Genomic DNA, 25,751 nt, shown 5'->3' with positions numbered 1-25,751 from the left:
CCACCTTCCCTGACCAATCGCGAGTGTCAGACTTCCGTTTCCGCCTCCTGCGTCCCACCCCCTCCCGCGCGCTCGCCGCTTCAGCCTCGAAGCCGGGCTCCCTTTGGACATGCGCACTTAGAGCTCTGCGCCCTCGCGCGCAGTTCATTGCGCATGTGCGTTGCCAAGGGTAGCGCAGGTAGCCGAAGTGGTTTGCCGAGAGAAGACTGTTGCTGTCGAGGCAGGGAGGAGGGGCCCGAAGCGTGAGGGGAGCGATGAGGGCCGTGTTGACGTGGAGAGACAAAGTGGAGCAATGGTGAGAAGCGGGACGCTCCGGGATGGCGGGGGAGGCGGCGGGAAACGGGTGCGTTGCCATGGCAACGGGCCTGCGGCCTGGGCCGAGGACTCTTGATGCTGCGTCTCCGACTCCTCAATGGAAAGAGAAACCGAGATTCCTGGAGGGGGCTTGGGGATCATCCGAGGGTGGCGGTCTCCGGGAGCGCTCCAGTCTTGCTCCTAATCCCTCCGGACTTCTCCAACCCACCACAGGGTTTCTCAGCTTCCTAACCTTTGATACATCTTCCAAGTGCCCAAATTTTGGTTCCCTGACATTTTTAAAATTTCTTCTCTCTCTCTCTCTCTCTTTTTTTTTTTTGGAGACAAGGTCTCACCTTAAAGCTCTGGCTGGCCTGCAACTCTCTGTGTTGGCCAAGCTGGCGTTAAACTCACAGAGACCTGTCTGCTTCTGCCTCCCCAGCACTGGGATTAAAGGAATGCACCACCATGTTCAGCCTACCTCACTTTTATTTAAACATGCTTTCTATGCAGAAAATTACTCCATGCATGAAGAATCAATATCATTTGTCCCAAGTGCAATAACTAAAACATTTAAGCAAGAACAAACATAACAGTGTGAGTAACTTGCATCTAGGTAGTTAAAAGGGAGTGTTTCCACCTAAGCTGAACCATTTCTACTTGCCCTACTGTGTCTCAAGTTGGACATTGCCACGAAAGGTCAGAGAGACATGTAAGATGAGCATCAAATAAAGACATTCTCCTGATTAGAAAGCTTGAAAAAGGGGCTGGAGAGATGGCTCAGGTTAAGAGCACTGCTTTGTTTTTCCAAAGGTCCAGAGTTCAATTCCCAGCAACCACATGGTGGCTCACAGCCATCTGTAATGAGATCTGGTGCCCTCCTCTGGCCTGCTGGCAACATGCAGGCAGAACACTGTATACATAATAAATAAATCTTAAAAAAAAAAAAAAAGCTTGAAAAAAAAAAAAAGGCTTAGTAAAGTTTAGAGCAAGTACTTCCTGCACAAGCTTGAGGACCAGAGTTCTGACCCCAGCACCTAATATAAAAAAAGCCAGGTGTAGTCCTATCCAAGCCTGTAATACTGCTACAGAGAGGAATCAAGACAGGATAATTGATGGGGTTTGCTAGCCACCAGCTTAGCTGCGGGGGACAGGGCCTCCAGGTTAAGGGAGGAAGAGGACACCTGATGTCCTCTGCACACACATGTGTATATTCACGCACATTTACACACACACACACACACACACACACACACACACACACACACACACACGCACGCACGCACACACCCACGCACGCACGCACACATGGGCACACAGGCTTATAAAAATAGTTTGATAAAGGATGGAAAGAAAGCTGGGCCCAAATCTGTAATCCCAGCACTTCTAGAGGAGGAAGCAGGAGGATTGGGAGTTCAAGGTCATTCTCAGCTACATAGTTTAAGGCCAACCTGGGCTCTATGAGACCCTGTTTCAAAAAAAAAAAGAAAAAAGAAACTGGATTGGGAAAATGGATTGAGAGGCACTGGCTGCCCCGTGACAGAATCTGGTTGAAGGAGAGAACCAGCTGCACAAAGTTGCCCTCCCACCACCACACCAGTGCCATGGCATGTGTACACACACAGTTACACATAAATAGTAAAAAATGGCTGGGCATAGTAGTGCACACCTTTAAACCCCAGGAGGCAGGGGCAGGAGAATCTCTGTGAGTTGGGGCCAGCCTGGTCTACAGTGTAAGTTCCAGGACAAGTAGGGCTACACAGAGAAACCTTGTCTCGAAAACCAAAATAAATAAATGAATAGTAAAAAATGTTTTATAAAAGAAAATGACAGTAGAAGAACTTTGCCATCTTAATAATTCAATGCTGTCTGATGTCTGCTCTATTTTGTCACCAAAATTCATCAGCCAAGAACACATTTTGGGAAATTCTGGCTTATTGACTAGTTCTCAGCCTGAATCTTCCTAGGTGGTCTGTTCATCTTCACACTACTCTGTCTGTCCCGAGGCCTTTCTGTGTATGACACTGAGATCCTAAATACCCCTCAAGGCTCGCTTTGGAGAAACTTGCACAAGTAACAGCTAATGCTGAGTTGTTCCAGACATTGCCTAAGAACTTTGTGTCCTTTACCTATTGCCTCTTCACAGCGGCTCTGAGGGAGGTACTATAATTACCTCCATTTACAGTGAGGAAACAGAAGTCTAGAGAGGGTAGGTAAGTGTGTGCAAGGGGGAGCTAGCTCAGCTGGCCCTATTTCAAAGCCAGTTGTTTCAGCCTCTACCTGCAAGTAGTGTGAATAGGCCGTACTTAAATGTAAGGAATTTCTATTGCTTGCAGGACATTCTCCTGCACCCTACTTGAACTGTGTCACTTTGCTAGTACCTTTCATTTTAATAAAACCCTTTTTGGTGGTGAGCAGTAGGATGCTCAGCAGTTGAAGGTGCTTGCTGCCAAGCCTAATGACCCGAGTTTGATCCCTAGAGCTCCTGCAGTGAAGGAGAGAACCTACTCCTGCTAGTTGTCCCTCTAACCTCCAGAAGCTCTCCATAGTACACATGGCCCCAATAAATAAAATTTAAACATTAAGCATGGTTTTGGTCTTACTTTTTTGAGACAGGGTCTCATGTATTCCAGACTGGGCCTGGGTTTCTGGTTCTCCTGCCTGAACCTCAGCAGTGCTGGGTAATTGCATAGCTTTATTACTTTTCTCTTCACTCTAGTATAAGAGCACTCACAGCCAGGGGTGGTGGTGGCACACACCTTTAATCTAGCACTCAGGAGGCAGAGGTAGGTGGATCTCTGAGTTCGAGACCAGCCTGGTCTACAGCGTGAGTTCTAGCATAGCCAGGACTACATAATGAGACCCTTTAGTGGCTTTCTCAGAAAACAAAACCAAACAAACAAAAAAAGAGCACCCACAGTACAAGCTGGCAATAACTGGCAACCAAGCATTTGGCTTCTGTGTCAGAGAGCAATAGGGAGTGGCAAGGACTATGGCAAACTGGAAGGCTTACAGTCTGCATGAGAGGGGCAGCTGCTGCTCTGCTCCTGCCAATTACCACTGCGTAGGAATTTGGCCTGGTGTGTGCAGATCTTCCTATTTTTACCAGAAGCTAGGAATCTGCGTTTTAAATGTGAAATGTCCTAATTTTTAAATGTTGGCACCTAATTAGAAAAAACAAAGTAAAACACCATGTGGGCCAAACAAAACATTTGCTGGTCAAATGCAGCCTGATCTGCTCTGTTCTCAACCCCTGGCACAGAATTTGGTTCATTCTGCTCTTGTGGTACTTAGAGTCTGTTGGGTGTGAGAGTTATGTTTTAATCTGTTTATCCCAGAAGTCTACAAACCTTGTAAAAGCAATGGCTATATCTTATTTCCAAATGTTTCTGGAGCCTGTTACTATTTGGTGAATAGATGTGTGTAAGCATGAGTGAATAACCAAGTGAATGAACGACCAATGAAGACTGCAAAACCATCTAATAGAACAGGAGGTGCAGAGGTTCTGTAGGCCTGCAGCCTGATGATGTCTACATGTGCAGGCTGGTGGAATGGAACAAAACAACAAAACTAACACCTAGGTAGTAGATCCACCAATCCCAGATGCCTTTGACTTGCCCTCCAGCCAGCATGGGCTCCTGCTCTGCACTTTTGCTTCTGGTCTGTCTTTGACCCAGCAGCAGAACTCACTCAAGACCTGCTGCTGTGATTCTGTCACTCTTCTCCTCGTAAACCCACGGTCACCTCTTTCATGTCAAATTGTGCATTTTGCTGGGTGGTTCCCTGGCCTCCTTCCTTCTAGGCTTGCTAACATTTAGACTTGTGTTTTGGAGCTTAGCCAAAGACTCCATTTTCCTACCGAAGATCATCCTCAACTGATCTTCCCTCCCTCCCTCCCTCCCTCCCTCCCTCCCTCCCTTGCTCTCTGTCTTTCTTCATGTGTGTAGTGTGTGTGTGCACATGTGTATACAGATGTGTGCACATGAGGTTAGAGGGTGACACTGGGTATCTTTGTCTATTTTTGTCCACCTTATTATTTATTATTTACTTTCTATGTTATGTATATGGCTGTTGTGGCCACATGTATGTCTGTGCACTACCTAAGTGCCTGGCACCTGCAGAGGCCAGAAGAGGGCATCAGGTTTCCTATAACTGGAGTTACAGACAACTGTGAATTCACATGCTGGCCACTCATGTCTTCTACAAGAGTAGTAAGTGCTCTTAAATGCTGAGTTATCTCTCCAGCCCCCAACTGTTTTTGTTGTTATGTTTTGTTTTTTTGCTTTTGATACAAAGTTTCATCACAGACTTTGAAGCTAACCATTTAAGCTAGACTGGCTAGCCATCCATCCCCAGGATCTGCCTGTTTCCACATCTCCATTGGTGGGGCCACAAGTCTGACTTGTCATGCCCAGGTTTTACATGGAATAGTGGGGACCCACGCTCAGGGCCTCATGCTTGCTTGCACAGTAAGTGCTTTACCCATTGAGCTATCTCCAAGCCTTTAAATTTTCTCTTATTTTTTTTTCTGAACTCCTATTTTCTTTCTACCTTAAATATGTTGCTCTAGGTTCATCTCAATCACAATGCCCTTTTAGGCTAGCCCATTTTATTCTAGGGAGGCTAGCTAGTATTGAGATTGATTGAGGAAGCTGGGGGTATGGTTCACTGGTAGAGAGCTTGCCCAGAATGTGTGAGGTCCAGGATTCTTAGAACAACACTAAAAATTTAATGAAGTGATACATAATTTGTCTAAGATTGCAAATGGCGGGAGCGGTGGGTGTATGGGGTGGGGGAGGAGGGTTGGGGTGAGGGGAGGGAGAGGGAGAAGGGACTTGAAATAAGCTTGTTCCCTAACTAGAACTAAAAAGAAAAAAAAAAAAAGATTCCAAATGGCTGCTACTCAGGAGGCTAAGACTACGAGATTGCCACTCTAGTAGAATGTTTGTCTCAAAAAAAAGTGGAGGCAAGCCTTGAATTTCATCTAAGCACAACAAACAAACAAAAAACCAATCAGTAAGCAGGGTAGCATGTGTGGCTTGTGATGGGTTTGAAGAGCACCTTGGGACTTCAGTATGTAGAGGACAGTTGGCAGGGCTCACCTCTCATCTCTCAGCAGTGAAATCTCATCATGTAGGTTTGAAAGTTTATCTTTTTCAAAGAAGAGTTGGGAAAGAGCCTGCCGTGGTAGCATAGACTGTCAGTGGACAGGAAGTGTGGCCCTGGAGTGTGCCGGCTGAGGCTAGATGGCTGTGTGGAAAGAACATTTGCCCTGGGTGAGGTGTTGCCCTGGGTGAGGTGTTGGCTGGGTGAAAGTCTGAGTGCTTTCCAATTTGGGGATTCTGTGATGTCGTAATATCATTAAAGCCTGAGGGAGGGGTCTAAACATAAAATCCTGGCAGGTTGCCTGTTATGGTTAGTATTTAGAACTTGTAAAACTTGGTCATTGCCCCTGGAGCTGCAGATGGCTGTATTAAGGAGGCATAGTATGAAATAGTCAGGTTCAGAAGACAATGCTTGAGAGTGAAGCTGGGTTGTTTGGATTCCGAGTGCAGCAGGAGTGAAAACGGAGCAAGTCAGGCAGAACAATTGCTGCTCTTCCTCCCAGTGGCCCTATGTTTGGTTCCCAGCACCCATGTTGGGTGACTCTTAATCAGAAATTAGATGTATATGCTGTAATTTAAGAAAGCACATTTTAGGGCATCCAGAAAGTGAACCTTCCCATCTGAGAGGATTGTTTAGACTTAGCCCAAATGAGACCCTTAACTTGAGTGGCTGAGTAGGTAAAGGTGCTTGCTGGTGAGTCAGATGAACTCATCCCTGGGACCAACATGATAGGAGAGAACCAACTCCTGCTACTTGTCCTCTGACCACAAATGAACCATGGCATTTTCATGCCTCCCCAAATGAATAAATAAATAAATAATAAAAATGATTTGAAGCCAGGAGTGGTGGCTCAGTGATTAAGAGCACTGACTGCTCTTCCAGAGGTCCTGAGTTCAATTCCCAGCAACCACATGATGACTCACAGCCATCTACAGTGAGGTCTGATGTCCTCTTCTGGCATAAAGTTGTACATGTATATAGACTCTTATATACATAAAATAAATAAATAAATCTAAAAAAAAGAAAAAGAAGTTCAAGGTCATCCTGAGCTACTTGAGCTTCGCATCGAGTTTGGGAGCAGACTGAGCTGTGTGAGACTGTTTCAAAGACAGCAGCAAAAACGCCAGGTGAGGGGGTTCATGTCTGTATCCCAGCATTTGGGAGGGGGAGCACTTAAGTTCAAGGCTAGTCTAGGCTATAAGGGTTCTAGGTCAGCCTGGACCAGAGTAAGAAGACCCTGCCCCCACAAACAAACAAGACAAACATGAATAAAACTAATTCACCCACAGATAGCTCTTGGAAAAGAGGTCTAAGAATCATTATGGCTAGATTGCATGTATACAGGAGGGAAAGGGAGCCACAGCAAGGACTAGATGAAAGGTGCAAATCCATTCCAAGCTAATGTCTCCTCATAAAGATACACAGATGCCAGGCACTTTATACAAGGCTGGCCCAAGACCCTTGTTGTTAGGAGAGTAGCTCTCTACCACACTTTATAGGTAAGAGTGAAATTCAGGGGCTGGAGAGATGGCTCAGTGGTTAAAAGCACCGACTGTTCTAGAGGTCCTGAGTTCAATTCCCAGCAACCACATGGGGGCTCACTACCATCTATAATGAGATCTGGATTTTCCCTTCTGTCATGCAGGCATACATGTTGACAGAACACTGTGTACGTGATAAGTAAATCTTTTTTTAAAAAATGAAATTCAGATAGGTGAGCTTTCCTGGTCTGAGCTCCTCTCTGCTTTTCAGTCTACTACTTGCTTCTTTGAAAGTGAAACATGTCAAGGACATTTGAAACAAGGAAGAAGCCCAGGCCTGCTACCATGTAGCAGTGAAGAAGGACAATGTAGAACATGGGCCAGGATTTAATTCTATGCAGTATGCTAAGCTGGGAAGCCCATCAGCCAGCTGTGCAACAGAAGACAGTGTCTATGTATCCTTCAGTTTCCTCAGTGGGCCTGTCCTGTGTGCTCCATTGTGCTATGGTATGCGCCTGTGGGGTAACATAAGCTTTCTCTGTCACAGCTCTCAATTGTTAGTAAGTGTAAAGAGTTTTTATTCAAGGAATCATCCAAGAGTCAGTAGCCTGTGATGTATGATGTCGTGGGTGGAATCTTAAGTAGACAGACACATAGAAAGGGTACTCACTCCAGAGGTATAGAAGGGGAGTATTCAGAGGCCAAGGGTGTAAAGCTAGGTGCATTGTTGCATGTCTGCCTTTAATTCAGAGTCTGAGACGTGAGGATTGCCTGGAGTTTGAGGCCAATTTGAGCTAAATAGCTAGCACCAGGTCAGCCAGGGATATGTGTAGACAGATCTATGTCTCAAAAAACAAAACAAAACGAACAAATAATCAAATAAGGGCTGGTCAGATGCTTTACAGATAAAGGTGCTCGCTACACGAGCCTAATGATCTGAGTTTGATCCCTGGAATCCATGTAAAGAATTTGGTAACATACATCTGTTATCCCAGAGTTCCTGAGGTGAGACAGGAAAATCACCGGAAGCTCATAGGCCTGGAATGCACTACACGGTGTGATTCACCACACGGCAGAAACAAGAGGGCCTCTGCCTCAACATGGTAGAAGGTGAGAACTGATTCCTGAAAGGTGTCCCCTTCTCACATGCTCGCACACTCACACAAAGACACAAGAAGTAAATCAAACAAACCGCAACTGCGGACAAGGATGAGGAAAGGGAGGTAGTCATCCGAGGGCTCTGGGGCTCAGTTGGAATGGAGGAATACATTTCAGCAGCCACATGAGGGCCACGGCTATTCATTGTATGTTTCAAAATGACTACATGGGTAGATTTTTAATGTCTCTGGAAGTAAATGATAAGTCGAGTTGCTAGACACATTTATTAGCTTTCTGTAATACATATTATATTTATATATTATATAAACATATGCACTATATGCACAATTATTATTTGTAAGCTACTTTCTAAATTCTACATGGAATGCCTTGTGTAAATGGTAATACCTTTGGGGGGTCTTCTGAGAAGGCAAGAAAACCCTTGTGGATTACTTCATCAACCATGATGTAACAGCATTAAGGAAGGCTACAAGGACTGAGGGAGGGTTGACACATGGTCTTTAAGGTCTGGTTGCTGGGATTGGAATCCTGGCTTCACTTATTCTCTGTAGCAGCTTACTTTCAGGCAAATTGTTTACCTTTGTAGTTCTCTTATCTGCAAGATAGGCTTAGAGTTATGAGGTTGAGAGAACTTAGACAATTGAGCATTTAAACTGTATCCTGTACACAGTAACACATGTGCTCAATAAATGTCAGCCGCTGGGAAAGCATTCAGGGAAACATTGAACCCACCTGGCAGGAATCCAAGAGAGCAGAGGCAGTGGGGGTTAGGAGCCCAGGCTTCAGAGACCCTTTACTGGTTGATTGTGGGAGACTCCTGCCCAGCCTAAAGTGTGTATTATCTATAAGCAGAGTCCAGTTTGTCCCTTCATGTCCATGGGGGAGTTGTTTCAGGAACCCCAAAGGTACCAAGCCGGCAGACGCTCAAAGTTCTCTGTTTCAGACAGCATAATGTCTGCATGGGAACTTGCAGAGGACCTAGACCCACCGCTGTGCAGTAAATCACCTCTAGATCACATGGGAATGAATGCTGTGGAAGTCACGTTTACATTGTGCTGTCAGGGAATACTGATAAGGGAAAAAGTGCAACTGTTCACTACAGAGGTGGTTTTCCTCTTCAGTGTGTGCGTGTGGTGTGTGTGTGTGTGTGTGTGTGTGTGTGTGTGTGTTTGATTTTTCAAGACAGGGTTTCTCTGTGTAACATCCCTAGCTGTCCTGGAACTACCTAGGGCTAGCCTTGAAATCACTGAGATCTGACTGCCTCTGCCTCCCAAGTGTTGGGATTAACGGTGTGCACCATTCTTTTTTGTTTTGTTTTTAAAGATTTATTTATTTATTATGTGCAGTGTTCTGCCTGCATGTATGCCTGCATGCCAGAAGAGGGCACCAGACACCAGATCTCATTATAGATGGCTGTGTGCCACCATGTGGTTGCTGGGAATTGAACTCAGGACCTTTGGAAGAGCAGCCAGTGCTTTTAACCTCTGAGCCATCTCTCTAGCCCCTGTTATTTTGTTGTTGTTGTTTGTTTGTTTTTTGAGACAGGGTTTCTCAGTGTAACAGCCCTTGATGTCTTGGACCTTGCTTTGTAGACCAGGCTGGCCTCAAACGCACAGAGCTCTGCCTGCCTCTGTCTCCCGAGTGCTGGGATTAAAGGCGTGTACCACCACACCTGGCTGCAGTGCAGTTTTGGTGCAGCTCCTTCACCAGTTTCATAGTATTCCTCATTATTTCACCCACTCTAAGAGGGCCTTGGTTTTAAAATACCATTTCATGCATATCAGTATGAAAGCAAAAAAAAAAAAAAAAAAATGCCATGCCTCACTGACATGTCATCACTTAGAAAAGCATATTCTTTGAAGTTGGTGCCACAGGAGTCCTTGGCCAATGTGTCTGCTTCATACGTTCCCATTTCAGTGGAAATTCCTGGAGGGTAGAGAGTGATCTGCCAAACTCCCCTGTCTGTTGATGCCCTGTACCTAACAGGTACTTCGTAAATATCTGGGTAGCTGTCCTGCCTCACACTTTATCTGGGGTGTCCCTCCTTTCCATAGAATGGTTGGAAGCGCCTTTGTCCTCAGCTGTTGACCCTTTGAGTCATTTCTGGCTTCTGCACGAGAGGAAACCAGGACGGAGCTGACTGCCGAGCAGATCATGATTGAATGGGCTCTGCCAAGGTGTGGTGGTTGAGTGGAATTTGCAACCAGATGCAATTGTTAGCTATTATTTTTCCCCCAGCACACACACAGTGTTTCATAATGGAAATAAAGTTTGCTTTCCTGGCCATTAGCAGACCTCATCGTTTCAGTTCCTAATTGTTTTTTTGTCTTGTCTCCTGTTAGTATCTACGACCTCGCATTTAAGCCTGATGGAACTCAACTGATTCTGGCTGCAGGAAACAGATTGCTGGTAGGATTTTCTCTGAGTTTCCATTCTGAGTGCTTTTTTTCTCCCTCCCTCTTGTAAGTACTCTGAAATTTGACCCCCTTTCTTTGAGATAAAAAAGGCAAGGGCGGAAAAACCAGCCATTCCTTTTTAATAAGGAAGGAAATGGTGTATTTAAAACAGGTAGGCCAACTGTCTATCAGATAGGAACTCGTGAACAATGCCTCCTTTGGAGTCATTTGTCCTTTTCCTTTGAGACACCCATGAAATGGTTGCAGACAATTAATCAAAATGCCTTTGAAACTGGGTGGGTGTCAGTTCTTATGTTGTTGGACCAAAGTGAAATAACAAGGCTAAAGGCTATCCTTCCATGAGTAGCCAGAAAGCTGGCCTTGACTTGTGGGCTCGGGTGCCCCTAAACAATTCCATATGAATGCTGTCCTATTGTTCATAGTTTCAAAGAACACGGGCCCCCTCTGGAACCTATGCTAGTTCATAAGAGTAATCTTCAGAGACTTCTTTCTGTTTGACCTGAAACCTTTGTAATAGACCTTCTTCCCGTAAGCTGTCGTCCTCTCTGCTGTGTCTAGATATGCAGACTGATGGTGTCCATGTTCTATGTGTGAACCACATAGTCTCACAACCGTAGTTGAGTTATTCTGCAGACTTCTCTCCAGGGTAAACAGCATAGATCCTTTTCACTTCCCTCCATGGACTTCCTTCTCCAGTGTTCTGCCTGTGTGGGAGAGCTCTGTCCTCATTTCTCAGATGCTCTGTTTTTTACATCTCCACATATTTAGCCATGTTGCACAACTATAAAATACCCTAAATGCACATTGCAGCTGGGTTTTATAACACTCCCTCCCCCTTGCAAACCCACGTTTGTTATATCTGTGACTTTGAGACGTGGTAGCAAGTATGATGCATCTGTGTGTACTGACATCCGTGGCAGTGTTGTCCCTGACAAGTTAGCCATGCTGTCCACAGCTCTATATGTGTACTGGCTTTGTTAACAAGGGCCTGCCTTGATGGGTCATTCATCCAAGCCCATGTCAGAATGAATGAAATTGACCCAGGCCTGGTTGCACAGGCTTATAATCTCAGCTTCTTGAGAGGTGGAGGCAGGAGGATCAAAGGTTCAAAGGCCAGCCTGTGCAGCAGAGGAAGTTCAGAGCCAGCCTGAGCAACTTAGTCAAACACTGTTTCAAAATAAAAACCAGGAGAGAAGCTGGGAATGTGGCTCAGAGGCAGAGGGCTTGTCTGGCATTGTACAGTGCCCCAGATTCAGTCCCCAGTACTAGGTAGGGAGGTGGGGAGAATGGGTGAAGTTTGCAGAGCTTTCCCTGGAGTGAAAACCAGTGTCTTTGCTGTTTCTCCACCGTTGATGGTGTGTGCCTGGCCACACAGAGCATGGAGCTGGACCTCCTCTTCCTGCTCGCTCTGCATTAAGACATATTCATTATTGTTATGCTGTGCTGTCTCTACTTGATACTAATTTAGGAAATCAACAACTGTTGTGTTATAGAAACAAAAATAGCAGTAGCACCCTGCAGGAATTTTGAATAATGGATGTCACACAGATAATCGATATTTTTACCCCTTTTGACAGGTTTATGACACCTCTGATGGCACCTTACTTCAGCCCCTCAAGGGACACAAAGACACTGTGTACTGCGTGGCGTATGCAAAGGATGGTAAGAGGCCTCTCTGGGTTCTGGTCTCTGTCATGGCCTTGTAGCTGCTCATCTTTCTCCTTGGGAACTCTGTAATTATCTTTAAAATACAACCTGCTTGCTCAGAGGATAGGAAGTAGCTTAGACTTTAGCTATTCACTGAAACAGATGTTTTTGCTTGCCTTTTGTGGTGCTGGGGACCAAGCCCAGGGCCTTGTGCTCTGCCACTGACTTACAACTCTAGTGTTGTTAGCTATCCACTGTCAGGCACTGTCTCAAGTTCTTGGCTTATTTCAGAGAACAAAAGAGATGAAGGGCTTGTTGGGAGCTGGGGAGGAGGGAGGGACCAGGGAACACGTAGCATGAGCATAGTCAATAAGGTAACTAAGTGCTAGGCTGGCCAGTGGACAGAACATGAGGATTGGGAGTGCTGGGTGGATCAGAGGTCTGGTGCATTTTCCCATATGACTGTGAGATGGGCCCATTCAGAAAGGACAGCTGAGCAAATACTTGCAGGCCTGAGATGGAGAGGTTTTGACATCAGGTATTTGGGAAAAGAGAGCTTATTGAAGATGGAAGAGCCATTGCAGAAGCCCTTGGGCTGGAGTGCTCCTCTTGGGAGCTAGGACAAAAAGAATGGAAGAGAAATGGGAGAGGGGATAGAAAAGAACAGGTGTGGGGTGGCCAGATGGTGTCAACGTCATCAGAGCCCTCGGTGAAGAAGTGAAGACAGCACCATTGTTGGGGTCTCAGTGGAGGAGGGGTCTGATCTGATTTCTATCTTATATTTCCCTTGGAAACAGCTTAGCAAAGATGAGAGCCACAGGAAGCTGAGTGACAAGCATCTTCCGGGACAGGGGTGACAGGTAAAAGAAGTGGTGAGAAGTGATTAGGTTCTGAATAGCTTCGGGGACAGAGCAGACGGGATTTTCTGTCAGGTTGGGTCTAAGTGTGAACATTGCAGGCAACTCCACAGCCCTTGACCAAATGACTAAATGGTGGAATTACTCTCTACCAATTTGGGTAATGCTGCCGTGGGGCAGTTGCAGTGGAAGATCAGAGTTCAGGTGTGCACAATTGCACTTGATGGAGAAAAGGGGAAAAACTTGCTGGGATGCAAGCATCAAGGACACAGATAGGACTTTGCTTCAGAAAGAGGCATGACAGTGGGGCCTGTGACAGTAGGGATCTAAAGGACACTCTCTGGTTCCTTCATGGTTTTAGTGTAATGGAAGGCATTGGAACTGAGAGTGAGGACTGGGAAGGAGATTTTAGAGTTGAAGGGAAAGGAAAAGTAAGCTGCAGCTTTGGCGAGTGAGAGAATGAATGGACTTGGGAGGTGCAGGGAGGCCTCCAGGGGCTGGAAGGATGTACTTGAAGCTGGTAGTCATGAATTGCAGGTGACATCACTTTGTGTGGTTTGTCTTCTCCAGCCACTCTGAGCCGCATAGTATCACGAGGAGAAGGGATGTTTTAGTTGGATGCAGTTTTACAGACAAGGTGAAGTGAGAACAGAGCGGAGAGGCTGAATGGTCGTATGCAGTGACCTTGGAATGAGTGGAGATGGGCTGAAAGGGGAGAAGGGCAGTGAGAGGAGGTAGCTCTGGGGTCGAGGGATTATTTTACTGGGGGCACCTGGAAGCTTGGGACAGAGAGGAGGTGGTTAGAGAATTGGTGTGAAAGTGTGAAATTGAGATGGTGAATTAAAAGTAAATCCATGTGGGCTGGGGACATACCTGAGTGGTGGAGCACTAGCCTAGCATTCTCTTGCTCAAGACCCCGAGTTTCTTCCACAGCAAAAATTATAGTAAAATGAAGAGAAATAGATGGTAGATAGGTAGGTAGAGTGTTATGCCATGGAAGTTCCAACCTCAGCCCAACCCAAAAGCTATGTGACTTTTATTAATTTATTTGTTAATTTGTTGAGCATTTGTACCAAACCTGATTTGAGTTTGATCCCTGGTATCCACTTGGTGAAAGGAGAGAGCCTACTCCTGTAAGTTGTTTTCTGACCTCCAAATGTGTACTGTGGCATGCATAAGCCCACACACATATACACTCACACAGAAAATAAACAAATAGATCTAAATTAAAATTTCATGTCTTATTATTGTGTATGGGCACATGTGGGCATATTTTGCATGACATACCTGTGGAAGTCAGAGGATAACTTCAGAGAGACCGTTCTCTTCATCCACTTTTCTTTGGGTTCTGGGGACTGAGCTCAGGTGGCCAAGCTTGTGTGACAAGTGTCTCTATCTGCTGAGCCAACTTCTGGCCCCAGCCCTGACTTTGAGCTAGTTATTGTCTCTGTCACTTCCTGGATCCCATGTAGGACTAAAGAGGATGCTTTGATCACAGTTGGAGTCCCTACATTAAAGGCTACAGAGCTTAGATGAGCCTAAGACCCAGGTTTGTAATTTCTTTGGATGGCAGGCTTCTTTGAGAATTAGATGAAAGTTGTAAGCTATATGCTCTGTAAGTAAATGCATGTACTTCATGTATATGAGTGTATTCAGCTCTAGCCTGCCTTAGCCTAGTTGCTTCACTTTGGGAGAACTTTGACTTGCTAGGTCCTGGGGCAGGTTAGTGAGAGACAGCACACATTTCTGGCTTTGTGGTCAGGTGTCTGTGCTGTGGCAATCTGAGTTCAAGTTGAGAGTGATGGATGCTCCAAGGAGACCAGTGGCAGGCAGCAAAGGTTCAGGGGCTGCTGGGTGTCCCGGGTGTATGAGAGATGCCCTGTTGCCTGTGACTCTGTTGAGCAATGGTATGTGTCAACACTCTGCAGAACTCTGTCACACGTTGTTCCATGTGACCCTTCTTTTAGCCTCTGAAGCATGCGGCAAAGGCACTTTTACTTCCTCTGGCAGAGGGACAAATTGCTCCAGGCCTGGAGCAATTATAGAGCCTGACTGATGTTCTCTGCCTGTCGTACCTGGGTTTTCCTGGTGTCTCATGCTTTTTGTGACACACAATGATTAGGAAGTCTTAGTTCCTCCAAATTTGTCTATGCCCTTAGATCTGAAAGTAGAGACGTAGAGATTATGGTTTTACTCTTTCAGTCTGCTTGTTTCTTCTGACTTCTGAAATTTTCCTAAGTCATTAATGCGTCACCATGATTAAAAGTGTGTACAACAGAGTTCCTTTTTCAAGAACTTTCAAGAAGACAATAAATCAGTGTGAAGAAAGAATAACAGTGGCTATGTTTCTAGGTCAGTTCTATTCCAGGCATTGTTCTGATTTTTTTTTTTTTTTTTTTTTTTTTTTGGATAGGGTTTCTTTGTGTAGTCCTAGCTATCCTGGAACTCACTCTGTAGACCAGGCTGGTCTCAAAATCAGAGATCCACCTGCCTCTGCCTCCCAAGTGCTGGGATTAAAAGTGTGTGCCACCACTGTCTAGCTGTTTCTAACATTCTACATGTGTGTGCACGTGTGCACATTCATGTCCTTCTTCTCATCTACTATGAGGTAAATTCTATTACTGTTCATTTTCACATGAGGCATTGAAAGCCTGGAGGTATCCTATAGCTAGTTCCGGTCACATAGCTGCTTAGTGACATCACTAGGGATTCTGACGCAGAATTCTGGCCCTGGAGCCCACACTTGTCATCCCCTGATGCTCACCAGGTCAGGGAGGGGGAGGGAACACCTGATAACAGAGCATCTCTCCGACCAGCATTTGCTGCAGGGCCTCGGCTTCACCTGCAGTCTCCCGTATGAGCTGATGGTGAAAGGTCTTGCAGACACTGTCTGAGCTGACTCACACAGAGCCTCTGAGGGAGGACTTCTGCTCCCTCTCTGTTTCAGATAGGGACACTGAGGCTCTGGGAGCAGTGGCTCCTGAAGGTCACCTTCCACTTGCCCTAAGACTAAAGTCTGAAAATCTGCAACGGGTTGGGCTGGCGAGATGGCTCAGCAGGTTAAGGCACTTGCTTTTGCCACCAAGACTGAAAACCTGATTTTGACCAGTGAGAGCCACATGAGAACTCCCAAAGTTGTCCTAATGTGCACCATGGTGTCTTTGTGCCCCCCTCATGCACACAAATAAGTAATAAAAACGTAATAAACGTCTGCAGTTGGGTGTGCAAGCCCTGGCCCATGCTTGCCTTGAAGTCCTCCTCTTACTGCAGGACTATAGTTTTGTTACTGTTATGAATTGTAATGTAAATATCTGATACACAGGCTGATATTCAACCCTTGTAAAAGGGTCATTTGGCCCCCAGGGGGTCGTTACCTACAGGTTGATAACTGCTGCTCTAGGAACTACTGACCCAAGAGCACAGTTTCAGTCAAGCAGGATGGGTAAGTTTTTGAGATCTGTTGCATGGTGTGGTGAGCATAATAAACAATAATATATATTTTAAAGCTGCTAAAAGAACAGATTTTAATGTTCTCATCATTAAAAATGTAAGTATCTAAGGTGATAAATATGTTAATTTACTTGATATAATTATTTTACTAAATGTATCAAAACGCTGTACTGTACCCCACAAACATATCCAACTTCGGGGGTGAGGGGATGGCTCAGTGGGTTAGGTGCCTGCTGCACAAGCATGAAGACAAGAATTTGCATCTCCAGGAGCCACATAAAAACTTGAGCACACAGTATAGATTTGAGGAGAAATCTGGCACTAGGGAGATTTCCAGAGATCTACAAGGATGACACCAACTGGTAATCTAAGCAGTAGTGGGAGGCTACCTTAAACGCCCTTCCCCATAATGAGACTGATGACTACCTTATATGCCACTCTAGAGCCTTCATCCAGTGGCTGATGGAAGCAGAGACAGACACCCACAGCTAAACACTGAACTGAACTCCTGGATTCCAGTTGTAGAGAGGGAGGAGTGAAGAGCAAAGGGGTCAAGACCGAGCTGGTGAAACCCACAGAAACAGCTGACCTGAACAAGGGGGAGCTCATGGACCCCAGATTAATGGCTGGGAGGCCAGCATGGGACTGATCCAGACCCCTCTGAATGTTGGTGTCAGTGAGGGGGCCTCGGCAATATATGGGACCTCTGGTAGTAGACCAGTATTTATCCCTGGCATATGAATGGACTTTGGGAGCCAGTTTCACGTGGAGGGATACTCTCAGCCTGGACACATCAGGGAGTGCCTAGGCCCTGCCCTGGATGATATGATAGACTTTGGCAGTTCCCCATGGAGGGCCTCACCCTCCCTGGGTAGCAGAGGGGGGATGGAGGGGGATTGGTGGAAGATGGGGGAGGAGGGGAGGGAGAGGGAGCTGGGATTGACATGTGACGCAGACTTGTTTCTAATTTAAATTAAAAAACAAAACAAAACTTGGGCACAGTGCTGTGTCTGCTCTCCCAGCACTGGGGAGGCAGGGACAGAGGAGCTCACTGAACAGCTAGTCGGGCTAAGTCTGTGAGCTGCAGTCTATCGAGAGAATCACAGATAAGTGGAGAGCAATAGTGGAGGATGCCCGATAAGTGGGGGTGAAAATAGCTTTCACCCCACACTCATGTGAGCACGTGCATATCCACACACACCACACAAACACGTGAAGAGAAGCTGGAGAGATGGCCTCAGCAGTCAGGCGCACAGGCTGTTCCTCCAGAGGATCCAGGTGCAATTCCCAGCACCCACATGGCAGCTCCCAACCGCCTGTAACTCTAGTTTCAGGGAATCTTATGCCATCTTCTGGCCTATGCAGGCACCAGGTATGTACATGGTACACAGACATACATGTAGGTAAACACCATACACATAAAATAAAAAAAATAAAAATAAGTAAAATCTTTTTAAAAAAATGACAAGTTTAATGTTAGTTCTGCCAGTTACTCTCTTTCTATATAGGACTCATCTCCTTCCATATTGTATTTGCATTGGATAAACTTAATGTCTGCTTCTTGGACCAGATACCATGGAAATGAAGCTTTGATGTTTTAATTACTGCTCAGCCCTTACTGCAGAACATGGCACATAGATGTAGCCGAGCCTCAGTGAGGAAAAGTCAAGCTGCTCCCATGGATGATGAGACGCAACAGAAGGGCTAGGGTTATGGCTTCTTTGTGAGGAGGATGCTCAGTATGTGTAGGCCCGAGGTCCTGTCCCCACACCGCATCAAAAACCAGCAGAGAATAAAGGGACACTTACTACTCTTTAAAGATGTTTTTTAGGCAGGGTCTCTTGTAGTCCAGGCTGGCCTCAAACTATGTTGCCAAGGATGACTCTGAACCTCTGCTCTTCTTGCCACCACAAGTGATGGATGATACCAGTACACTAACTACCACTCCCAGTTTCTCTGGGGCCTCTTGCATACAAGATAGCTAAATGACCTATGTTCCTAGCTAGTTAGGTGCCTTGAAGAATTAGTTTCCTTGGACATAACTGTCTGGAAAAATGCTGGTTTAAAATACATGTGATGATTTTCTTTTTAAAACCTTTTAGGCAAGCGCTTTGCATCTGGATCTGCTGACAAGAGCATCATTATCTGGACCTCAAAACTGGAAGGCATTCTAAAGTACACGTAAGTGACCCTGTGCGTGACACTGTCACAGTTTAACCCGGACTGCTTGGCTTGCTTGAGGCAGGGTCTCCCTCTATGAGTCAAGCCTCAAGATTACACCCTGGCTCTGTCTCAGGCAGCTGGGTTTACAGGTGTGCCCAGCTGTAGACCTGGGCTCTGCTCTGACTGCTGTTCACTGTGGCCACAGCTTCGTGGAAACTGTACAGAGAGCTCTCCTTCCCAAGATGAACTTGAATTCAGCATGGGGTTGGGTGGGTAGTGAACGATCACTAACTAGCTTAGCCAGCACTGAGCTGTGTTTCAGCTAGTCTGACAGCACAGGTCTCTGCCACTCCCCTCTCACCCAGCCTGTCCTCTTTGCATCTGCCCAGTGTCAAAAGCTAGAAAAGCCAGTGTGTTCTAAGCTTCCTGCTGCTTAGGAGCTGTGCTCAAATCTCCCCCTTTCCTAGCCAGCCCCCTCCCCCCATCCTACAGGTCTCAGGTGCAGCTGTCCATGCTGCTAGCCTTCTCCTTCCCCTGCAGACTCAGGAGGGCCTGTCCTGAGCATTTCTTACAGCTGTGGTCTTAAGTACTCTGATCATTGAGCGATGCCACCCATTGGCCTGTGGGCTCTGGAAGGTAGACACTACCCCTGCTTTTGCATGCTTGTATTTCTGGCACCTAGCCTGGTCCACAATAAGTACTTGACAAACAACATTCGTTATTTTAAGTTGTAGAGAAGTATCCCAAACATAAACTGTGTCATTGCCACTAGGTGATATGTACATTAACACTGTTATGCAATCAAACTTTGGCAAGTAAAGTCTTCAGAACCCTTTATCTTGCTGAGCTTAAACTCAGTGCTTAACACCTTCCACTCTGCCCCATCTCAGCCCTGGCAGCTGTCATTCCCCTCTCTGACTGAAGGAGTCTGTCTCCTCTAGGTGCCTCATATAAGTGGGATCATATAGTATTTGGCATTTCGTGATTGACTTATTCTGTGTAATGTCCTCATGGCCCAAGCCTTCCTCTTTAAGGCTGAGTAATACTCCACTGTGTGTCTGTATCCCATTTGGATATAACCCAAGAGCTGATGGACACTTGGGTTGCTCCCACCTAGTACCTACTGTGGATGATGCTGCTCTGAACACAACAAGCAGTGTTTTAGCTTAACAGTGAGTCAGGTCATGCATACAGTGTCACCAGAGAATGAAGGACTGGAACTGGAACTGAGATGCCATGGAGTGCACCTGGCCTGCACTGTCTTCTTCATACTCTACCTTGTATTTCTGGGCCACCAGAAATGGTCAATTAGAACCACGAATAAAGCATGCTGTCTGCACTGGGCACTAAGCTGGTTCTCTGTGTCTTTACCTCAGAAGCCCACCAGGGGTTCAGGAGGAAAGCCCTGGAGGAGAAGGAGCTTCGGTTGGGTGGGATACAGAGTGGGTGGGAACTGGTGGGAGAGCACTCCTGTAAAGGAGTCCCTGAGCTGGCTATTGGTTCCTCAGAGAGGGGCTTGCAATGTGTCACCAGAGGCTTCAATTCTGTTTTTTTTCTTTTTAAATTTATTTTTAATTTATTTTATGTATATGGGTATTTTACCTAGAAAGGCTAGAAGAGGGCATCAGATCTTTTAGAACTGGAGTTACAGACAGCTGTGAGCTGCCATGTGGGTACTGGGAATCGAATCCTGGTCCTCTGGAAGAGTAATAAGTGCTCTTACCTGCTGAGCCATCACTCCAGCCCTCTCAAGCCTGCTTTGAATCTCCAGTTGTAGCCATAGAGACATTTGTGGTTTGCTATGGAATAATTTTCAGTTCTTCACCTTCCAGGCACAATGACTCTATACAGTGTGTCTCCTACAATCCTGTTACCCACCAGCTGGCATCCTGTTCCTCCAGTGACTTTGGTAAGTTTCGATTCCCAGCCCCCCTAGTGGAGAATACTGAGACTCACACAGAACCTGCTGATCTGTCCTGAGAGAGAGGCCTCTTCTCCATCTGCAGCATCTGAGGGGAGGTTCATAGTTGTCCTTTAAATTTACAGAAGAGGGGCAGTGAGAGATGATGACCCTGAGGGTGGTAAGACATCTGAGAAAGATGAGCAGTAGGGTCCTAGGGAGGAAATGGGGGTGATGGACAGGAGGGCCCAGAAGACTCTTAACCTGCCCCAGCAGGTACTGTGTCTCTGTCCCCACATATGGGAAGTCAGCCTTTCAGCTGTGCTGCTGACACTCAGTGTGTCCTTATTCTTGTCTCTGTGGCAGTGGCTTTGCTTCCTGGGGACAGCAGACCTTTGTCCCCCACAGATGCCAGACAAGGCTGGCATGTGCTGGGACAGGAGGTGGCAGCGATGTGTCTATGAAGGGAGGAGGGAGGCTTCTGGCTTCCAGCTCCATGCCAGGGGACCCACAGGACAGCCACATGGTTAGGAATCCAGAGACCTAAGCCTTCTCAGTACCTCAATGTCCTTATCCACAAGGGATGTGTTCCCTACCTTCTCTGTCCCACTCATATGGTTCTAGCATCCAAAGAGAATGCAAAACAACACAGTTTATCAGTAGTGAAAGAACTGCCATTTGCTTAAAAAATTTAGCTTGCCAGGCGGTGGCGCACATCTTTAATCCCAGCACTTGGGAGGCAGAGGCAGGCAGATCTCTGTGAGTTCTAGGCCAGCCTGGTCTACAAGAGTGAGTTCCAGGACAGGCTCCAAAGCTACACAGGGAAACCCTGTCTCAAAAAACCAAAGTAAATAAATAAATAATTTAGCTTATCTTCTTGTGGGCCACTGATCTGTGCTTATTTTGGAGGAGTTAAAATATCCCTGCTCTCAAGCTTGTGGAATGGGGAAGGTAGGATTTGTAAAAATGTTTTAAGTAAAAATAGTTGGGCTGGGGAGATGGCTCAGTGGTAAAGAGCTTGCAGCAGGAGAACCAGCATTCAGATCCTAGGTACCCATGTACAAGCCAGCTGTGGTGGCTTCTGTCTCTAACCCCAGTGCTGGCGGCAAGACCACCAGATTCCAGGGGCTTGCTGGACAGACAGTAAAGCCAAAATGGAGAGCACTAGGTTCAGTGAGGGACCCTGTCTGAAAATAGAGTGATAGAGGAAAACATCTCAAGGTCAGCTTCTGCTTCCCAGGACAAGCATCCCTGCACACAGACCTCACTGTGCATATACACGCAGCAGACCTACAGAATGTTTACGTACAGTGTGGGGGGCACTATGCTGATGGTTTACAATGAATTTTTTAGAACGAGAATTCCTGTGTTTTGAGAACTATTTTAAAAAAGTTCTGAGTTCTGTGCCAACTCCTGAGGTCAATTGTTTCACTTATTTCTACTCTCCTGGTGAAGGAGAAAACACAGGGGCTCAATGTAGTTCCAGGGTTACTTAAGGCAGTCACTTAGCTAACATTGGAAGAGTAGGGGTGAGGCCCAGGCTGGGCAACTATGCGCAGGGCTTGAGGGAGGCTAGAAAAGAGGGGTTCCTGCAGCTGAAGGCCCTGTGCATTTACAGTGAAGCACAGAAACGTACACAGGTGGGGTGGAAATGTTTGAAAGAAGAGAGCAAAGATTCAGCCATTGGACTGCGTTCCCGAAACCTTGCTCCGCCCCAGGGACTCTAGGGACTCTCATGACTGGGGCAGCAGGGAATGAAAACAAGAGAAGACACAGATATAAAACTGGGGTCAGGTGGACCGCAGCATCCTGGAAGCCCAGTGTGTTTATAGAGTTGAACAGAGAGGCAGGGTTATTGCTTGCAGCTGAGTCAAGGATGCAGGGTTAGCACAGACAAATACGGAGGCAGGGTTAGCACAGACAAATACGGAGGCAGAGTTATCACAGATAAATATGGAGGCAGGGTTAGCACAGGAAAATACAGAGACAGGGTTATATACAGCTGGATCAAGGAGACAGGTTTAACTGATCTCAGTCAGAGCAGTTTCTGTAGGGAGCAGTCTTCAGGCCAAAGGTATCTTGGGAGAAAGCTATGTTGAACCTTTTCTGAATCTATTGTCAACATCTACACGTGGACCCGAAAAGGAAGGCTTTGCCATTTCCCTCAGTTTCTCCTCCAAGGAGAAGGCTTTGCCGTGTCTGTGGGTCTGAGGCTGTGGAGTCCTTGACGTGGCTGTGCCTATGTCAACAGCACACATTTACTCAGGACTTTACTCACGCAGAACTTCCTCTGCTCTCCTTACACGCGCTTGGCTGTGGAAACTTTCATGTGGCCACACTTCACAGCTCAGCCAGAGTAGAGTTTGCTTTTGTTGTCTGTTGTCTGGGGACTGGAGGGAGCAAGCCTAAACTGGCCAGTGTACATGCACAGTGCACAGCGCAGATAGCCATGTGCAGTGACAGAGGCCTAGAAAGTGGACTCTCCAAAAAGCTTGTCATTACTTAGTTTATTTTACCATGACATTTTCAAACAAAATTCGTTTTGTCGTCCCCCCCACCCCCCACCCCTGAACTCTTCCCTATCCCTGCTTCCTCCCTCATGGGGATAGATGGGGCAGGAGCCTTCTTTTTACTTTCATGTCATGGCCATTCCCATCCTCCAAACCTCTTGTTCCCTTGCTCGGTTTCCCAGTAATTGCGTTGTCTATACCATTGTCACACCCCTTGTTTACAAATATTAAAAGTTAGGCATGAAGACACATGATGTTTGTCTTTCTGGGACTGGGTCAGCTCACCTAATGGGAAACTTCACAGCTGCATCCCTGCACATTCCATTTCCTTAACTTGTTGTTTCATCTGTCTGTCTGTCTGTCTTTAGGTTTTTAGAAGCAAGGTTTCTCTGTGTAGCCCTGGCTGTCCTGGACCAGACTGGTTTCGAATTCACAGAGATCTGCTTGCCTCTGCCTCCCGGGTACTGAAATCAAAGGTGTGTGCCCCCACTGCCCAGCTTAACTCACTATTTTAATGCTGAGTTCTTCTCTGACTGTCATGCCCCAGCTATGAGCAGCTAAGTTGTCCTTTTCTTTGAGATTTAAATCCTGGAGAAATTGGATAGAACTTCACCATCTACCTTTTTTAAAAAAGTAATCCCCAGTACCTTGCAAAGACAGTACGGAGCAACCTCATGAATTCTTCACCCAGTTTTCCTAGTGGATGCACCTTGGGCAGCTGTTGGGCAATATAGGAGCCAGGGAAGGAGGTCACAGTGTGTTTGTGGTTCTGTCATTTCATCAATTGTGTGGCAGTGTACTGCCACTGCAGTACAGGATCCCATTCCCATACCAGTGCCTGCCACCCACCATCCCCTGCCACCTGGCATCTGAAATCCTAGTAGCTGTAGATCTGTTCTCCAGTTGTGTAATTGTCATTTAGCATGTTGTATATATACATGGACCCAGAGTGTATTGACTTCTGGAAGTTGGCTTCGCCCCTTAACTCAGCATAAGACTCCAGACATTTGAGTTTTGTATGAATGAATAGTTGATTCCTCTCTGTTGCTGAATAGTCTTTTCTTTTGCCTGGTTCCAAAGGGCTGTGGTCTCCTGAGCAGAAGTCTGTCTCCAAGCACAAATCCAGCAGCAAGATTACCTGCTGCAGGTAAGCTAGGGGTGCTCTGACCCACACAGGCCACTCACTAATTTCACCCTGCAGAGAGTGTGGTGTCTGCCAGTTGGTATAGGCTCCTGTGTTTCCTTTTTCTTTTTCTCTTGTCTCCTTGATGGGAATGACTTGTGCCTTTGGTCATCTTCACTTGGTAAGCTGGCATGGGCTTCTTCACCAATGAAGTCAGGCAGGAACCACTGACTTTGGTGCTAGACCCAGATCAGAATCTGGGTCTTGTGACTGATAGGCCTGTGACCTTAGGAAAGTTACTAAGTCTCTCTGAGTTGGAGCCTTTGGGCCAATGGTAATAACAACACCATTGCTGGGAATGTGCATAAACGCCACAGCACAGCACTAGGCCTAGACACTAAAACTGAGCAGCTTCTGGGAGGACTTCGGGATTCAGCATGTTGAATGACATGTCAGGCCCTGTTCTAGGGCTAAAAAGACACAAGACATTGTGTTTACTGGAAACCCCTGAATTGGGAGGGGTTGAAATGCAAAGCAGAAGATGGGGGCAGGCTGTCATGGAGATGTGCACAGAGAGCCAGGGGAATAGATACCCTCTGAAATAAAGGCCACTGCCTTAAGGTCTCACTAAGCCCAGATGTGAGTGGCAGTCCAAGCTGGTGTCTAGTTCTATGTCAGGAGTGGCGAGACTGTAGTCTGGCTGCTGCTGCCGCCTTCCACTGAGCTTCCTGCTTTGCCGTCTCTGTCCTTTCTGTCTCCCATGCTCTTCATTGGTTGTGTGTGCAGCTGGACAAACGATGGTCAGTACCTGGCTCTGGGGATGTCCAATGGAGTCATCAGCATACGGAACAAAAATGGCGAAGAGAAAGTGAAGATCGAGCGGCCAGGGGGTTCCCTCTCCCCAATATGGTCCATCTGCTGGAATCCTTCAAGGTACCCATGCTGTCTTTCTCCTGGCTGGCACTGTTAGAAGAAGCTCTGAGCTCCTTTTCTCTTCTTGACATCTTTGTAGTTAAAGTCCTCTCTCCCCACTTGCCTGGTCTTTTGGAACTAGTTCCTTATAAATGAAGTTTTAAAAGAGCCTGTATTGGGTTTTGGAATGAATCCCAGAGATTTAGCTAAGCTGATGAACTATCTAGGCCAGCTGAGAGAGAGAGAAAGGGAGGGAGAGAGAGACAGATGCAGAGACAGACAGAGAGGGAGACAGACAGGCAGAGACTGAGAGAGCGAGAGAGAGGCTTCTTCACGATAGTTGTGATCTCCCCGTGTTTCTTTTCTTGCTGCATGGCTCTTCCTCCATGTCCCAGGACATGCACCCACCCACCTGTTACACTAGTAACAGAACAGTGCTTTCGTGAGTGCTTTTCTAATTTTCCTTGTCAAAAAGTTAAAATTAAGCCTACAAATAACCCTAAAGCCCAAAGATCTGCAGACAGTTGGCACCTACCTGCTCAAACCGTGCACACACTTTACTTTTATGCCCATGTGACTTTGAGGGTAGACTAAAAGCTTTTCTGGCTCTTTGTGTAATCCTATAATATTATTAAACCTATCCCCATGGAGTTCTCTGAGAGTAAATTAAAGGACTCAATTGTTTACTGTCCCAGTGTTATTTTACAGGTGGGCGCCCGTTTGATTTAGGAGGCTGTTTAATTCCGTTGCATTTCTTACAACAGGTTATTAT

The 25,751-nt window shown here is 46.4% G+C and overlaps 1 protein-coding gene across 4 annotated transcripts in view; it reads left to right on the top strand.

Moving 5' to 3' along the window:
• The first annotated feature begins 106 nt into the window (after nucleotides 1–106).
• The window catches only part of Ift122 (intraflagellar transport 122), a 69,203-nt gene continuing 43,558 nt past the window's right edge, over nucleotides 107–25,751 (top strand). For 2 of the 4 annotated variants that reach the window (XM_027429183.2, XM_027429184.2), the window contains exons 1-7: nucleotides 107–295; nucleotides 10,343–10,409; nucleotides 11,995–12,079; nucleotides 18,474–18,552; nucleotides 20,367–20,443; nucleotides 24,025–24,091; nucleotides 24,854–25,000. In XM_027429183.2, coding sequence (XP_027284984.1) covers nucleotides 255–295; nucleotides 10,343–10,409; nucleotides 11,995–12,079; nucleotides 18,474–18,552; nucleotides 20,367–20,443; nucleotides 24,025–24,091; nucleotides 24,854–25,000 — 563 coding nt within the window. In that variant the 5' untranslated portion in view covers nucleotides 107–254. The remainder of the gene's footprint in view (nucleotides 296–10,342; nucleotides 10,410–11,994; nucleotides 12,080–18,473; nucleotides 18,553–20,366; nucleotides 20,444–24,024; nucleotides 24,092–24,853; nucleotides 25,001–25,751) is intronic. The other 2 variants (XM_027429185.2, XM_027429186.2) reach the window with 2 other exon arrangements.

Source organism: Cricetulus griseus, chromosome 8 (genome assembly GCF_003668045.3).
Source record: "Cricetulus griseus strain 17A/GY chromosome 8, alternate assembly CriGri-PICRH-1.0, whole genome shotgun sequence".
In the NCBI taxonomy this organism is placed as follows: domain Eukaryota; kingdom Metazoa; phylum Chordata; class Mammalia; order Rodentia; family Cricetidae; genus Cricetulus; species Cricetulus griseus.
The sequence above is the reverse complement of the archived record's forward strand: the minus strand, read 5'-3'. Positions and strand labels throughout refer to the sequence as shown.